At 36.7% G+C, this 17942-nt stretch overlaps 2 protein-coding genes across 4 annotated transcripts in view; both read left to right on the plus strand.

Moving 5' to 3' along the window:
- LOC578342 (organic cation transporter protein) overlaps nt 1-9257 on the plus strand; it is a 35973-nt gene extending 26716 nt beyond the window's left edge. For all 3 annotated transcript variants that reach the window (XM_030994756.1, XM_030994754.1, XM_030994755.1), the window contains exons 2-11: nt 435-710; nt 1746-1849; nt 2375-2529; nt 3126-3294; nt 3987-4125; nt 4855-4946; nt 6740-6948; nt 7435-7543; nt 7739-7945; nt 8490-9257. In XM_030994756.1, the coding sequence (XP_030850616.1) occupies nt 435-710; nt 1746-1849; nt 2375-2529; nt 3126-3294; nt 3987-4125; nt 4855-4946; nt 6740-6948; nt 7435-7543; nt 7739-7945; nt 8490-8592 (1563 nt within the window). In that variant the 3' untranslated portion in view covers nt 8593-9257. The remainder of the gene's footprint in view (nt 1-434; nt 711-1745; nt 1850-2374; nt 2530-3125; nt 3295-3986; nt 4126-4854; nt 4947-6739; nt 6949-7434; nt 7544-7738; nt 7946-8489) is intronic.
- A 4620-nt stretch (nt 9258-13877) lies between these two features.
- LOC100891375 (protein jagunal homolog 1) lies at nt 13878-17639 on the plus strand. The gene is made up of 2 exons (XM_003728099.3): nt 13878-14075; nt 14896-17639. The coding sequence occupies exons 1-2, from the start codon at nt 13987-13989 to the stop codon at nt 15335-15337; spliced, it is 531 nt and encodes a 176-aa protein (XP_003728147.1). The 5' UTR covers nt 13878-13986; the 3' UTR covers nt 15338-17639.
- The last annotated feature ends 303 nt before the right edge of the window (nt 17640-17942 follow it).

The raw sequence follows: 17942 nt of genomic DNA on the forward strand, positions 1-17942 counted from the left end.
AACCCCACATGCAGCTCATCATTTTGTATTATTTTCTGTACCCCCGATCTCTCACTTCTTTTTGTCATTGTCTACTCTTTGTATTATGACCGTGTTCTTCTATCTTTGTCGTGTAAAGCATTGTCTTGTCCCTTTCTCGTCTATGTTGGCATCCCCCTTTTTCTTTCCCCTAGTTTGTAGTTCTTTTTGTAGTTACGGATTAGTTAATTTAATTACTCATTATTCCTAAGTATCATTTGAGGTGTTCAAACTTGTACAAGCATTGCTTTTAAGTGGACCCCTCTGTTTCCAACATGTATTTCTTAAATTTGTTTTAAATGCTTATATTAATTGATTTGTAATGTTTTGTTGGAAACATGAATAAATTGAAATTGAAATTGAACTGAAATTGATTGAATGAAAATCTATTGAACTGGTTTGAATTCTCATTTCAGGTTCCTCAATGGAAAAATGAAAACTGTAGCGAATGGAACGTGGGTATAGATGAGTGTGATGAGTTGAAACGCTACGCCAGTATACCTCAGACCAACGCGTCTGAAGTCAACCAGTGTTCTATGTACAATGTCTCCACCTTACCTTTCGTTCCACTGCCTGATGGGAACTCGACCACGGCATCACCATTGATCGACTACCACTCCTTGGATGTCGTACCATGCCCAGCAGGCTGGGAGCATGACACCTCCCAGTACACGTCAACCATTAATATGGATGTGAGTACTACTCTCATAATCAGATAATAATAACGCAAAATCGATTTCAAATAGTTTTACATACCGAGACCACCAAGAAGATGAACAATAAATACATCTTCAAAAGGGGAAATCGGTTGTGTCTCGTGTTTTTACTTTTCTTCTTGTGTTTCCAACTGGATTTTAAAAAGAATACTTGATCGAGGAAGACTTATATGAAAAATAATGTACATGTATAATCTATTTCGTGGGGAACTATTAAGTGTGGAAATCGGAATCAAGAGGCATTTCAGAGTTTAAAAAATAAAGAAGAGAATTAAGGGCAAGGCCACGTATTAGATCATTTTAATGTTACAAACACTACCGTGTATATTGTTTACTTCTGTACAGAACAAAAAATCAGATGTGTCAATTTACTTCATATTTGGTATATCTTATCTATCAAGCTAGGACTTTGATCTTAATACATTTACAATGACTACATAAACTAAACTTCAACGGGTCGGTAAGGTATGGGACAAAATAGATTGGACTTGACCTCAAACAATTTTATTTATCATTTATTATAACGTACACATGTATATCAGGGAGGGCCGATAACCGTCTATGTGTGTATTGCATATAGGACTCAATAGCAAGGGTCAAATGCATAATAAAGAATCCTTCTGTTTGAGATTTATATAAACCTAAGGTTTTATAGTCTAATGATCAAAATCATTGCATTTAATACATAGCCCTTGTTATGTACATGTATTGCGAGGTTCATGAATATTACCTAATATTAGAGCAGGGATCAATAAACATTTCCCCACCATTTGTAATTGATTAATGTCCGATCATAAGAAAAGAGAGGTAAACGTATAAACCATTGAAATAGCTTTATAAGCTTGACAACCTCAATGGAGAGTCACATGAATATTAACATGAGACTTCTATGTTTGGACGTAATGTAGGTGATTCTCCAACAAATCCCTGAATGAATTTAACAGCTTGTTTAAATTAACTTTGATGAAAAATCGGTCTAACTGGAATTATATATTGATTTTCCTTGTTTAGTTTGGTTTAGTATGTGATAACAAAGATCTTGCGGATATTTCCTCGTCACTGTGGTTCGTTGGAGTGCTGACAGGAAGCTTGGTGTTCGGATACATCGCAGACAGGTGCGTACATCATTTATAAATTAAAATAAGAATAGTATTAAAGCAGGACTGCACTACTTGTAGCTACTTATGCCCTCTATAATTATAGCCAGCAATGCCTAAGCGGTACCCGGTGATCCCCCATGTTCCCCTTTTTCTTTTGTTAATTGAGAGCTGATTTGATGAGATAACCACATGGCAGTGACCATGCAGGGATGTCTAATCCCTGGAGGCCAAACTAGTGCACAATCTCCACTCCCTGGGGAGCATTTCAGCCAGGCGTGTCCGTTGTTTGTAGTGAAAAATGTTACGTATAGGCAGGTCTATAACTATGACAAATTAAAAGCACAAAATTCCAGTTTGATTTCTCTTTTATATGCCAGTTTTGAGGAATCATTATTCTGCGGGATGTTACCAAACTTGGCACAGATGTTGAATTGGTGACAAATCTGTAATTCTGGATGCAGGCTATATAATATACAACTCACAAGCCTTGATTTTGTTGAGGTTATTCTGATGAGAACTTGTGTTGCTTTCATTTTGTAGGATCGGTCGATTAGCCACGATGTGGGTATGCATTACTGGCCAGCTTGTTTTCGGTGTAGCTGTGGCATTCGCCCCCTCTTTCTGGTGGTTCGCCTTCCTTCGGACTCTCCTTGCTATGAATAACATGGGAGTCTTCCTTGTTGCCTTTGTTCTCGGTAAGTATGACGGTCTCAACAATATGGTAAGGTTGTTTCCGTTTTCGTTCAGTTAGAAATAGCGCAATATTGTTGGTAATGCTCTTTTGTCCAGTTACATAAACTGTCATTCTTCTGTTAAAACCTCTCGCATTTCATTCAATAGTCAGAATGCAAAAACCATGTCTTACTTGTAGCTCGATTGGACAAACCTAACCCTACCTCATATTATATGTAATCTACGTTATGATCAACCTGTAACAGATGAGTGTTATAACATGTCACTAAACACTTGGTAAAGGAACGGCAACAGATTTGAAATCATACAAGAAATGTTTGTTTTTATGGAAAACGTTCGATGAATCAGAGTTAGTATCGAAACTCTTCGGCCCTCCTCTCCTGGATTCATCATTTGCATACACATCATTTTAGTAGGTTTCAGTGATATTTGAAAAAAGTTAATGCCCATGGATTTTACAATTCACAATTCATTCATTTTCATATCTTTGTAACTGATTATAGAAACAATGGTGTACTATAGATTGATGTAGAAGCATATATCTTAATGAATTACGATTCGCTTAACAACATAATCTGGAATGTTTGTTGTCTTGCAGGTACGGAGTTTGTAGGTCCATCTAAACGTGTGGTTGCAGGAACTGGAATAATGATAGGTTTCTCAATCGGATATATGGGACTATCAGTTATTGCTTATCTGATTCGAGATTGGAGGCATCTACAGCTTGCTCTGTCTGTACCTGTGGTCCTGTTCTACGTGTTTATACCGTAAGCAGTAATCATTATTATATCCTCTTGAAGCGCATCTGGACTATCAAATTTACCACAAGGCTCGTTCAAAGATGACGCGGAAACCCGCTGAAAAAATGAAGAAAAAAAACCGCCGCGGTTTTCCCTTTTAAACTAATGGCAACCGCGCCAACAAAGTCCTCTATGTATTGACGTGGCTCTCCGTGGTATAAGATACAGAAGTGTGAATGTATTACCCTCTTCGCATTGACACCTCAGTTTTTGCCGCCTCAGATCTGAACGAGGCTTTAATGTATAGATTGTTACGGACTTACTATTTAATTTATAAAGGCATAGACTGTCTTTCGTGTTAACATCATGTACGTGTGGCATAATTCAAGCGCCTTCTTTTTTCAAATAATTGGTTATAAGTTTACACACCCATCAACATTTCTTTGATCTACATTTAATAACACAATGAGAGACAAGTACACAATGTCATACATTTTTGTTGGGGGTGGGGGGGGGGGGTCTATTTTTGAAGAAGGGTAAGATGTAAGGTAGATGTGAGTAGACAGTAGATATTCAATTTAGAGGTAGAAATACAGTGAAAACATTACAAATTGATAGAATAAAAGCAAAGTAGAGATACCAATAATGACGGGGGGCGGAGCAAAATAAATGAATAAATGATAATGATAACATTTGTTTATATTCGATTTATTTCAAAGGTTTGTTCCCGAGTCTGCCCGTTGGTTGTTGAGTGTTGGAAAAGTAGAGAAGGCAAATGTCGTCATTGACAAAATCTCCAAGACCAACAATGTCCCCTTACCTCAGCCAGTCTTCACGCAAAGGGATAAATTGCAAATGGTAATAAGACTTCTACAGTTGTTTGTCTAAATATCGTTAGGTACTAAACTATATATCGCTATGTTAATTTGCTTGAATTTGCTTTGTCATTGAGGCATCATGCATTCTTGCTTCATGCTGGAGAGTAGTGTCTTCTCGCTAATACACTCAACTTTCTTATTTGTAGTACAACAGAAATACTATTGTGACAGATAGCACTAATTGTTCATGATAATGCATTCCCCTTCTATTGATTTTTGTGACCCTACGAATAAAATCAATTACGATTTTTCATATGTATTATATTAAGTAATTCGCCGTTTTATTCTGCTTTGGACTGTGGGGAGAGACTCGACGTCATTGATATTATGAAGCAATTGCAATTAGTTTATATTGACGGAATGAGGAAACAACCAAGTTTTGCTAAGCTCTTGACCTTGTTATTGTTGTATTTCATTAAAATGATATTTATTGCAGCAATATAAAAGAGAGAATGTTCTTGGTTTGCCGAATATGTAGATGTAAAATATACAATGAATTATATACATGTACCGGTGTGTTTTGCATCGTATTTCTTCTCTCTTTCGCCAATTTCTATTTCTCTATTTATCTTTCTTTCTCTTTTTTTCTCTTTATTCTCACTACCTCTATCCCCCTCTAACCCTTTCTTACCTTCTTTATCTTCCCTATCACCCTCGTTAACGCTATGTTGTTATTTGTGTTCTGCTCTGACTTTACATTATCAATTAGCAAAAGGAAAGAGGTGAGAATCGAGCGACGCTCTTCGATCTATTCCGGAATCGTAATCTGAGAATGGAATCATTCAATCTTCTCTTTAACTGGTAAGATTATGTTCACAGCTTAGAAGTGATGACCCCTGACTATAATAATCAGCTTGGTGGTGACGATCCCTGACTATAATAATCAGCTTGGTGGTGACGATCCCTGACTATAATAATCAGCTTGGTGGTGACGATCCCTGGGTATAATAATCAGCTTGGTGGTAACGATCCCTGGCTATAATAATTAGCTTGGTGGTGACGATCCCAGACTATAATATCAGCTTGGTGGTGACGATCCCTGACTATAATAATCAGCTTGGTGGTGACGATCCCAGACTATAATAATCAGCTGAGTGGTGACGATCCCAGACTATAATAATCAGTTTGGTGGTGACGATCCCTGGGTATAATAATCAGCTTGGTGGTAACGATCCCTGGCTATGATAATTAGCTTGGTGGTGACGAACCCAGACTATAATAGTCAGCTTGGTGGTGACGATCCCTGACTATAATAATCAGCTTGGTGGTGACGATCCCTGACTATAATAATCAGCTTAGTGGTGACGATCCCTTACTATAATAATCAGCTTGGTTGTGACGATCCCAGACTATAATTATCAGCTTGGTGGAGACGATCGCTGACTATAATAATCAGCTTGATGGTGACGATCCCAGACTATAATAATCAGCTTGGTGGTGACGATTCCTGACTATAATAATCAGCTTGGTGGTGACGATCCTTGACTATAATAATCAGCTTGGTGGAGACGATCCCTGACTATAATAATCAGCTTGATGGTGACGATCCCTGACTATAATAATCAGCTTGGTGGTGACGATCCCTGACTATAATAATCAGCTTGGGGGTGACGATCCCTGACCATAATAATCAGCTTGGTGGTGACGATCCCTGACTATGATAATCAGCTTGGTGGTGACGATCCCTGACCATCATAATCAGCATGCTGGTGACGATCCTTGACTCTAATAATTAGCTTGGTGGTGACGATCCCTAGCTATAATAATCAGCTTGGTGGTGACAATCCCTTACTATAATAATCAGCTTGGTTGTGACGATCCCTAACTATAATAATCAGCTTGGTGGTGACGATCCCTTACTATAATAATCAGCTTGGTGGTGACGATCCCCGACTATAATAATCAGCTTGGTGGTGACGATCCCTGACCATAATAATCAGCTTGGTGGTGACGATCCCTGACTATTATAATCAGCTTGGTGTGACGGACCCTGAATATAACAATCAACTTGGTGGTGATGATCCCTGACTATAATAATCAGTCGAGTGGTGATTATCATTAAATTTGAAGAACAGCTAGGGTAGAAACGATGTCTGAAGAAGTTATACATTATTGTCGATTTTTTTTCTTCATGGATTTTGAGCAAACATTTGAGATTTTTTGTACTGTTACTATAAGTTCGACTTGCCCATGAATTATGGTTGTCAAATGTAATGTCTACAAACTTTGCCCTTTTATTTCGGAAAATGTTATGAAAATTAAAAAACATTCTTCCGGTTTTCACATTTGATGGCATATTTTGTTTAACAAATGCCGTAATGCCCATTTGTACAACACATTTGTAGGTGATATTATTTCGTTCATAAACTGACTTCGAGTCTTCAGCGCTGGAAGAACGTATAAACCTACCATAAAACTTAAGTTAATCACAACCATACCTCTGAAACCATGTTGAAGAAAAGTATGATGGCACCACAGCCCGGAACACACGTCTAATCAATTACATTATTGTGACTTTCTTCAAAGGAATTGTTAGGGCTTTTTATTCCACCCTTCAGTTAGTCACCTGTCATTTTGATATTTCTTCTTTCTAGGTTTGTTGAGAGTTTAGTGTACTATGGTCTTGCCCTGAGTTCATCAGACTTTGGAGTCAATGTTTACATCGCAGCCTTTGTGTCTGGTGCTATAGAGGTACCAGCTTATGTTAGTAGTATGTTCGCTCTCGAGCACTTTGGACGTCGCCCATCAACCTGCTTCTATCTCCTCTTAGCAGGTGTCGCCTGTATTCTTACTATCGTCATTCGTAAGTATAAGTATTATACTTACCAAATTACAGTTTTCATCTCATGTAGGGTGGCATCGCATGTACGCTTACGAATATCATTCATAAATTTGTGCTATCATGTGATGTGTGACGTTGCCTGTATAAAATTATGCTCTGCTCATGAACATCAGAGAACCAAATATTAGAAGTGCCTCGGAAAACACTGATTTACTGACGTCTATTTCCTAAAAGCGACATTGAGGCAATAAAAACATTCCGCTTTTGTTATGTTTACTTCTTTTGGATGAGAATAAGGGGTTGGAATCGAAAACATCTTTTCACTCTTACACTTGATCAATCATACGTTGACCACTTTGATGCATTGTCTCAAGAAAGGTACCTTGCTTCGTCTACACATGAGGCGTGATCTCAAATCATTCATTTTATAGCATCTCACACAGTCGGATGATGTTCTTTTGCAATACAGTTGCAATCGTTTTGATTGAAATCTTGGTTTCATTACAGCGGCCGGTATAGGAAGGGTCGTCATGGCAACCATTGGCAAGTTTGGAGTGACTGCTTCTTTCAGTATCATCTACATCTATACAGCTGAACTCTATCCAACACCACTCAGGTAAGACAGAATGAAGAAAAAAATCTAGAAAAAAGACAGAAAGTAATGTAAAAGAAAGAGAAAGATTTAGCAGCTAGGAAGAAGACTAAATGAAATAGAGTAAATGCAAATCATAGTGAATCATTTCGATCACGTTTTGTTTATGCCAAGGAGTTACCTTCAATTTAGCTGAATTTTGTTTTGTTTTCTATGTAGGAGTGTAGGTATTGGTATGTGTTCGATGTCATCTCGTATAGGGGGTATTATTGCCCCCCTCATACGCATCTCTGGTCGTTCATGGAGACCCCTTCCTTTCATCATCTATGGTGCAGCGAGTATCGCAGCAGGTCTTCTTGCTCTTCTGCTGCCTGAGACAAAGGGACGTAAGCTACCAGAGACCGTAGAAGAAGGAGAAAACTTCAGGTATGTCAGGAATATTGTTTATTCGCACGTGCACTGTCACCCCCCCCCCCCCCCCTACAACTTTGTTCACAAATCTGAAAATGTCTGTTTGGAAATTGTTAGCCCTAATCACCAAATTTTAATACATGATATCCTGTTTATTATGTTTCCTGTAAATTTGAAAGTCTTGGGCCTTTCTTCTGTTCAATTTATTCTGTTCAATATATGTGCTGTTCCCCTAATGGCCTCGCTTACCGGACCCCCTCACCCCCTCTTTATTTTTGTTATGAATTTATCTAATGTCAAGGTCAAATGATGTAATGTTGCTAACCTTACTGTAACCGGGTATGGAGGAGCAATTATAATCTTAATAAATACTCATCTTTTCTTAAAGATGGAATCCAAGTTAAAAGTTTTACTGAATAGGAAATACAAAACAGGAATACTTGGAGAATTGCAGTCTGTGGATATTGTACATTTAATGTGTGTTGTAAAAAGGGGGCCTTTTATTTTGATGAGCTTGTATTTTATTTGAAATAATTGTTTAATAACATTATTTTAACAGGAATGCCACATCTGATAAGAAGTACATTCCAGTCGATGAAGATGATAAAGATGCTGTCCCCATGACAACGGTCAACAATGCTCCGGATCATTTGGTCGTATAGGGAAAGTGATAGATAGACTATGTTATGGTTTCAACATACGGTGAAGGAATCATGTAACCGGGTGATTAATCTGTATCGTTAAAAAGGCTCTTTAAAAAGACAAAAAGACAGAATAATTTTTCACTGTGTGTATAAAACTTTGATTATCATTGGTTACTGATAAAAACAGTATTTTGTATACCATACTGAAAAGGAGGCAATGTATAAAGGGACCAACTTTTTTCACAAAAGATCATTTACATGTATACGTCCCGCTTTAGTTCTGCATCAATGTACACACCCAATTATTTCAAGAATTTTACTTGATTGATTACATGACCATTGATACTTATATCAAGTCTGTTTTATTTTATGAGCTTGTGTCTGTGTCTAATGAGCAGGCTCATGGTTATGTCATAATGAACCTTCAGTCTATTCTCGCTAATCCATCTGTCCAGGTTGACCGATTCTCTGTTCAGAGTTAATGGAACTGTATGTGTGTTTTTATGAGTAACGTTACGATGTAAATGCAGGACTTGGCAACACTAACCCTCACCCTAATGTATTCAGAATTTCAGATGTATATCTCATAAGAAACCATGCATATACCTTCAACAGGTTTCTCCCAGCGCCTTTGTAAGCTTCAGTAGGCTTCTCGTAATAAGCCTATTACCCTTTTGTTGTAATGTGCTTGCTTGAACTGATGATGATGATGCACCCCTCCCCCCCCTCTCTCTCTCTCTCTCTCTCTCTTTCTCTTCCTTTCTCTTCCCCCTCTTCCTTTCTCTTCCCCCTCCTCTGTCCTGTTCTTTAACTGTTCTCCTTCTTCTTCCCTGTAAATCATATTCTCTTCCTTATTTATCGTTTCACTAAACTCGTTATTTTTGCCCTTTGTTTCATTCTTGAATACAAGTTTAATTGTTCCCCCTAAATATAAAGCTTTGCAAGCAATGCTTCTTTTTTTAAGGTTCCTCCACCTTTTCTCAAATTAAAATATCATTAAAATTATTATATTTTCTACAACTTTTTGATAACGGTGCAATGTATATGTTCACTAAAGATGTATGTTCATCATTGATTAATCGCAACATCATTATTGTACCAATTTTGGTAGTGCATTGCTTTGTTTTATTTATGTTTTATCATATATGAGAAAGTGGAAATAAATTTGAACTTGAACTTGAAATATATCATGGATGCCATCTGCGTACTAATGAAGATTGCATGAATGAAATACAGAGGGTAATCGTTTATAAATGGATCCAAAATAAATCCTTTTGGCCCCATAGGCCTATAAAAGTTGCAATTCTCCGATTTGAAAGGTAGTTTTGAAACTATTTGAGTGACATCCCGTTGATCCTGCTCTTCCTGCAGTTTCTTGTCAAAGTAACACATATTTGTTAATATTTTTATTTTGATGATCTGACAAATAAAACCTTTCATAATTTTTAAAAAAAAATGGGGAAAGACACTTATCGATTCAAAATAACCTCAAATGTCATGGTATAATCTTACCCTTTTCCTTTTGTTTTTAACATCTAACAGAGCTTCGATTTAAGACGATTATCAACAACCTCAATTCGGGGAGATTAGAAGGAACGTTGTGTTAGAAACTAAATGCCTTCTAGAATATTCTATGGTGTTTTTTTTAAAATGAAATTGTATGCCCCTTTAAGCTTGTAATATTGTTTGCTTTGAAATGCAATGCCCGTTTTGGTCGGATTTCAGCAATTGAAATCATGTTACGATGTGCGATTCGTTATCTTTTCTTTTTATTCCTTCAAACCTTCAAATTGATGTTGTTGATAATCGTCTTAAATCGAAGCTTTGTTAATGTGAGGTGTAAAAAGAAAAGAAGAAAACAAATAATAAAAGTCGATGAGTTTTTTCTTTTTCCATGTTGCAAAATAGTGCCAAATCTGTATATCTTTAATATAGTTTGATATGTTTGGAAAATAAATGGATGGAAAATGGATGGATGGATGGATGGAAAATGTTCATCTTTTCTCCGGTTGTTAAAAATGCAAACTGTGTTTCTTAATGTTATAACAGCTTTCAGTTTTTTTTTCTACTACATGTAATACATATGTTGATGTATTTTACTCGATGTTTGCTTTGTATTCTGCTGTCAATGGTGCTTTTAACTTGATCAGCATCATATGGCAATAGATTGTGTAGAATAAAGTTTGGCATTCCAAAAAGCTGCAAAGGTGGACATTTCTTTTCTTTCAATATGAAACCTGTCGAGAAAGCCGGGTGTCGGAATTCACTGAGGTGATCACGGAACTCACATTACAGGGATATGCACAATGATACCAACTTACGATTAAGACATTTTAACATAAAGAGAGAGGGAGAGGCAGGGAGGGAGAGAGAGAGAGAGAGAGAGAGAGAGAGAGAGAGAGATGGGGGAGGGAGGGGGCTACCTGAGCCACATAAAGACAAAAGCAGTTACAGAAAGAGACTTACTCGGGAAAAACAAGCTGACAAAGAGAGAAAGAGAGACAGGAATATGAAATACAAGATGATTGGAAGATACTAGGACAAAGAATAGGAAGACAGAGACGGAAACTCGGTATGAGGGGGGGGGGGGGGGGGGGAATGCTGTTAAAGATAAAGTTGAGTTCTGGTGAAAGAATATGAATTCTCACAGAATCAAACGAAACTTACACTGAATGTTCAAGATTACAAATAAATGTCATTTGCCAAACAATTTTGGTAGAAAATGTATACTGGCTGAGTAATGAGCATGAAAAGATTAGGAAATCAAGGTTAGTAGTAGGTATAGCACACCAAAAATAATTACAACAAACACATGTTATTTGATGGTTGCAAATGACGAAGCTTTATGAAAGCTTCAAAAAACTGAAAACAGAATTGAAATCGGTCAATGCGTTGTGATTTTATACCATTTTTTTGATATCGCAAAATTACCGAAAAACCTGCCAAAAATGGTCAAATGGTCAAATTGTCAAAAATGGCATAATTCGACAAAGTTGATAACTTAATTCATCACTTTCTTGGACACAAATAATAAATTAAATTATCAGACACTAAAATATCATCTTTGTGGTAAAAAAAATACAAAAAAGAAAATTCATATCTATTACCGTTTTGAAAACGGAAGCCAACAAAATAAGTCATTTTTGCCATTTTTGCGAATCTGCAGATATAAAAAAGTTGTGAAAATAACTAAGTCCGCCTAATTAATATGCGCATATGTAATCAAATCAAAACCGAACATGATACATCAGTGAAACCTATATATATTAGACAGGTATGGAAATATATTTCATTTGAAATAAAATAAAATCATGAATATTAAACAAATATGCAAATTAGTCAAAGTCAAACTGTTCATTTTGGGGGCATTTTTTAAATCATATATTCATAGATCATATTTACACCAAATATTTACCTTAAATTCCTAATATTTTTGCAATGCCAATACAATATGGCGATGGAAATTACTTGGATCACCGTCACAGCTATTTCCTCATATGTTTTCACGAATAATTCAGAAAAAACGATTATACGATAAAAATGTGTAGACTTTCAGCTACATCACAGTATATTTGCCTTTTTCAAAGATGTCAGATTTGAGGATTTATGACGATTTTCCGAGATACCATTCAACAAATTTATTATGGTTTTGATGACTCCAGAACTGGTAGTACACACCAATACTTGCATGCTACATGATCAACTTTTTCAGAACCATTCCACACCTTTCCTTTCACAATGCAATTGTTGTTGTTGTTGTTTTTTTTTTTTGGGGGGGGGGGTTAAGGGCCCCAATGCCTTATCTAGAGCTGCTACTGGACCCTGATCTCAATGATACCATGAATGTGCCACCCAATGAGATTTGACCTCATAATCTTACCGATCGAGACCCTCTATCACGTACAAAATAGGTTGTCGGCGACCATAGCCATCATCAGAAGTGTTTAGCTCACACAACCCCCGAAGCAGACCGACCCTGAGGTTAAGACCCACAGTGCCCCCCCTCCCACTTTTCCAAGTACCCAAAAAGCGCCCCTTTAACTTTGTAAGAAGTGCCTCTTTTTACATAGGAAGAGTATCCATTTTCTTTAACAACTGCCCCTGCCCCTTTTCACTTCTGACAAGTGCCCTTTCTGTTTTAACACGTGCGTCTTTACCTTTCGACAAGTTCCCATTTTCCTTTGCATTAATAATTTTATTGTCCATTTTCCATAGTGCCCTTTTAAATTTCTAGTAAGTACCCATTTCATGTTCGATAAGTGCCCCTTTTTAGTTTTAATAAGTGCCCCCCTTCACCTTTGATAATTGCCCTATTCAAATCTGAGATGTGCACCTTATATGTTCACATGTGTCCCTTTTCCTCTCTAATAAGTGCCCCTTTTCCTTATGATAGGTGCTGCGATTTTAAATGAGCCCTATCCCCTTCTCATAAATGCCCCTTTTCACCTACGAAAAGTGTCCCTTTCATTCTCATAAGTGCCCCTATTCAACTCTGGTAAAGAACTATTTTCGGGTACGCGAAGTTACTCCTTTTCACTTCAGATAAGTGCCCCCTTTACCTAAAAAAAATGCCCCTATTCAAATCTAAGAAATACATGTTTTACTTTGAAAAGTGTCCCCCCCCCCTAATAATATCTGATCGTTGCCCCATCTCTTTCAACAAATGCACATTTTCCTTTATCATAAGTGCCCCTTTTTCATTATCGTAAGTGCCCCTTTTCACCTCTGATAATTTCCCTTTTAACAATGATATGTGCCCCCTTTTCCTTTCTAATTAGGGACCTATCCCCTTGTCATGAATAGGCTTTTCACCCCTTATAAAAGCCCCTGTCAAAATATGATGGGTACCCCTTTTCCGTCGACAAAATAATGCCCATTTTCCATTCCCATAAGAGCCTTTTTTCACCTCTGAAAATTACCCTTTGTACTCTGACACGTGCTTCTTTTCTTTTCTAATAATTTTCTTATTCTTTTTGATAAGTGTCCCATTTTCCTCCCATGTCCCCTGGAGGGGGGGGGGGGGGGGGGGGGAGGTACTTAGATTTGGTTTGGACGGGGGTGTTCCGCTCAAACCTTAACCCATACCCATTTTTAAGGGTCATTTGGGGGGATTTTCGAGTGAAAAAGTGACCCATTAGAGCGGCACACTCCCGTCTGTACTCTTAATATGTGAGTTGTGTGTAACCTCCCCGGCTCACGCCCCTAATTTCTGGGTGGAGAGTGGAGCTCAAGATCTAGATTAGGTTTAAGAATTTGTGACAGAAATAATCCAAACTCCGGAGATCTCATTCTCCTTGGTGTTATAGCGCCATCTATGGGTTGTATAGCGTAACGTTCATGTCGAGCATGTTACGAACCTAAACCAAAGGCAAAACATATTGCGTCTAAATATCGCTTCTTAACATCCTCATTATGTCATCTAAAGGAGGTCCACGAGCAGCAGGTACAGATGGCAGTGACTTTCAACATCGAGAACAAGTTGCGTCTCAGTATAAGACAAGGTATCGTGTAGAAAACTTAGTTTCAGTTCACTAAATTGTGTGGGTGTGTCTTAAGAACGTACGGACAGTAGGCTGCTTCCTTCCCTGGACTGTCGGCACAGTGGTCTGCTGAGTTGTCGTTGATTTCAGCATACATTTGAATGATCGATGATGTGGGGTTCTGTTCAATTCTTCATCGTCATGATTTGAGAGGCTAATGTGGAAGACTCTCCCGTTTGAGTCTCATTTCTCAGAGACCTAAATGACAAAATGAGATAAACCACACCAAGGCATTTAAAAAAAGTAATTTTACCAGATATTTTTGCTTTCGAAAGCAGATGCAGAGGACAGAATCCCATTTGTAATGTGTCTGGATCACCCAATGTAAAGAGAAATTATGAAAAATATGTAGACACTTGGCCTGGTACAAAACTAGACTGTCAAAAGAAGTGTTCTCAAGTTGACCTAGATCGACATGTACAGCTCTCCATTGCCTTATGTCGAACCTTATTTTATATTATATTATATTAGAGTCTATCAATATTTAATATTGATATTATTATAACTGTTATATTATTATTATCATGAAAATCATTATTATTTTTGTAATGATTATTATTTGATGTCAGATATATACATTTTGTAATGAAGAGGTACTGTTTACAAGTTCAAGAGATGATATTCTTGGATTCTCCAACATAAAACTTAATGCTATTTAGTGGTCCAAAGTACCATCCAATGTTTATTTTCTTGAAAGTTGTAACCTAATCATTAATCATATTAGGGGTGTAATATACATCAAGTTGAGGACTGACTCTAAACATCTTTATTTTATTTCTAGTGTCCAACTGAAGTCCAAGTTCCGCACCTGCCTCTACATAAACATCTTGGTAGTCCTAATCCAAGTGGTGATGTTTGCTGGAGCTCACTTCCACATCATTCCATCTGACTTCTACCCATCACCATGGCAATACACCTGGATGTTGAGTGGAGTGGTGTCTCTGATTGGTCTCAATGCTCTTGCTAAGAATAAGAAGGAGATGTTGAGTTTGCACGATCTTGGTCTCACAATCTTTGGTTTTGGTGGCATCTTCTTTGGATTCACTTCTCAATATTCATCTCATCAACGATATATAGCATCAGGAGAAACGAAAAGGATTGCAGATATTCCTCTTCATTATATTTGGGTGTTTGTGCTTGCTTCGAATGCCATCAATTATCTTGCAACATATGTCTACTCTATCAGACTAAAAGCAGCATGGAACGTTAGAAAAACAAGATGAAATATTCTTGTCTTTATCATTAACAGTATTTGTGCTTTTGATTTTGATTAAAATCAATTTCAATTTCAAGATGGCCTTGTCTTCCCATTTTATCCAAATGATCTTTAAACAACAAAACTTGTATAAGGACCAATTGAATGATAGATACTCGCATAAAGCAGTGTACTGTTGTAAAGATGTTATTAGGGAAAAGTAGAATGTTATATGATGTAATTTAGTAAAGGATTCCCCTCCCCCTTTACATTTTGTTAGGATTTACAGGTGTACATGTAGATTGAGATAGGATGTAGATGTAGTATAATATTGACACATTAAAGCGGACAAAATTAGAGAAAAGATCAGTAAAAGTTTGTGGGGAAAATTTAAAATTATGACTTATAAAAAATGCAACTCTGTGACTTACCATCTTAAGCATATCTCCCATTTGCCTTCTATTGAAATTTGCATCAATTTATATTTTGAAGGATAAAACATTGATGTAGGATAAGGTCTTTTTCATAAAGAGGTTTTGTTAAAGACATTTACATTTAGGGTGCATTTATGGTATATAGTTGATAATAAGAATAACAATATTATCTCATTTACCCAGTGTAGCCTTATCAGTATAACTAATGTTCTCCCTGAGGGCCCTGCAATGATATCATAAGATGGGCTCTACTCGGGGGTCGTATTCTGAAAAACAATGTTATCTTTTAGGTAGAAAAACATTGATAATTATCACAACAAACAAAAGTTGGGACAAGTCATTGATTGATATCTGACCAAAGCTATTAGATCAAAAGTAATAAAAGTATGTATCGATGTACATGTACATGTAGTACTAGTAGCCTTTGACGATAAAGAAAGTTCTTAAAAATTTGATGTTTGAAAATTTGAAGAGCTTATACTTTATATCAAATGGGACCAATCACTGAAAAGAATTATTCCCCTTCATAGCACCAGGAGGTGATAGCACCAAGTGTGTAAGTGAAAATCTTTCATCCGAGCATCTAATAACCGTCTAAACACCACAGGTAGCAAAATAATGTAGTACCTCTACAAATATTCAGTGAATGTAGACAATGTAGTTTAGTTGTATGTCTTGCGGCCCATGGGATCGCTGATCTCCAGAATAGCGGAGGGAGAACAAGATGATGATGAATGTACATGTAGATGATAAAAGAAAGACAAATTTTTGTAGAAGTGGAAGAAGGGAGAATTCTAAAATGAATTTGCACTTGAAAGTATGTATTTATAAATACACATACCTGTGGTACAGATAAGGTACTTCAAGCGATTTGATGTAGATTAGATGTACTTCAAATGTAACAGTCATTCTGTATCGGAAGTAGTGGAGAATAGTTTGGAAAACTTGTAGAAACAAAAGAAATGCATCTTTTTTTCCATTGTTTTACAGTGAACCTTTTTTGAGTGAGAAAGGAAAAAGAAGGTTAGGTTTGGTTATCATGCATTCAATCTAGATTCTACATCTCAAACTGCTTGAAATTTTCAGTTAACATGACCGTTTGTCAAAACATGTACGGTATATGTTGTAAGAGAAATGAAACGCCTTTTATACACTCACTCGTTTTGTGGATGGGCTGTATAAACACACTTTGGAAAATGAGTAAAAAAAAATCACCTTTTTTTTCCAATGACCTATCCAGAGTAGGTTTGAGAGTAAACCTCATGGATAAAAGAATATTACCACATGTGTACACAACATTTGCAAGAAGTGAATAATATTGTGGTAAAACAATTGAAAGATCAGGAATGAAGTGAAATTCATAAATTGTGTTAGGACTTCAGATTTCCTTCTTTTTTAAAAGACATATTTTGGCGAGTACCAAGTTGTGTTCCATACACTACACTATTACATTACCAAATACATCTACGATTCTTGTTTATATTATGATTATGGCCAGTAAATAGCCCAACTTGAGTTTTGATCAGACCAAATCCCAAGGAAAATGACCCTTTGGATGCTAATTGGTGTTCCTTATTCTTGGTCATGACTGGGACAGCCTTTCGTGTATCTTGGACTTGTCCATTTTAGCAAAAAAACTTTTTTTGCTCATCCATATTAATGGAAACTTAGCAAGAAGTGTGTTGGTATATTTATTCAAACTTGAGACCATCTCTGTTAGACTGCATAGGAGAGAGAGGGAGGGGCAGTGTTATTTTTGTTTAGTTTGTTTGTTGGAATCAAATGTTGTTTAAAGATGTTTGGAGATGCTTTCATTCCTTTTGACACGTCAATAACAATTTAAAGCAATATATTGTGAAAAGAGATATGAAATTAAATTTCTGAAACAAAAATATATACCCAATGTGTGAGTATCTTATGTTTGTAATGTCTTTATCATTGTTTGTCATTGATAGGTTACCTGTTGAAGGTAATACAAAGTTTTGGTATGGGGTCATGAATTTGGTTCAAATGAACATATTGGAAGCATATATATGCGATCCTATAATATTCAATGATCCTTGTCGCGGTTGAAATCAAGTCTAAAGTGATGAAATTGTGAATAATAAACTCTTTATGTTGTATAGCTCCTTCTCAAGATCGATATTACTTAAGATCGATATTACTTAAGCTTGATATTACTTAAGCTCCAAAACAATG

Source organism: Strongylocentrotus purpuratus, unplaced genomic scaffold, assembly GCF_000002235.5.
Source record: "Strongylocentrotus purpuratus isolate Spur 01 unplaced genomic scaffold, Spur_5.0 spur5_scaffold_21, whole genome shotgun sequence".
NCBI classification, from domain to species: Eukaryota; Metazoa; Echinodermata; class Echinoidea; order Camarodonta; family Strongylocentrotidae; genus Strongylocentrotus; species Strongylocentrotus purpuratus.

Coding starts and splice junctions, on each gene's coding strand:
- LOC100891375 (XM_003728099.3), top strand. CDS start 13,987: ATGTCATCTAAAGGAGGTCCACGAGCAGCAGGTACAGATGGCAGTGAC. Junction 14,076..14,895: donor GCGTCTCAGTATAAGACAAG/GTATCGTGTAGA, acceptor TTTTATTTCTAG/TGTCCAACTGAAGTCCAAGT.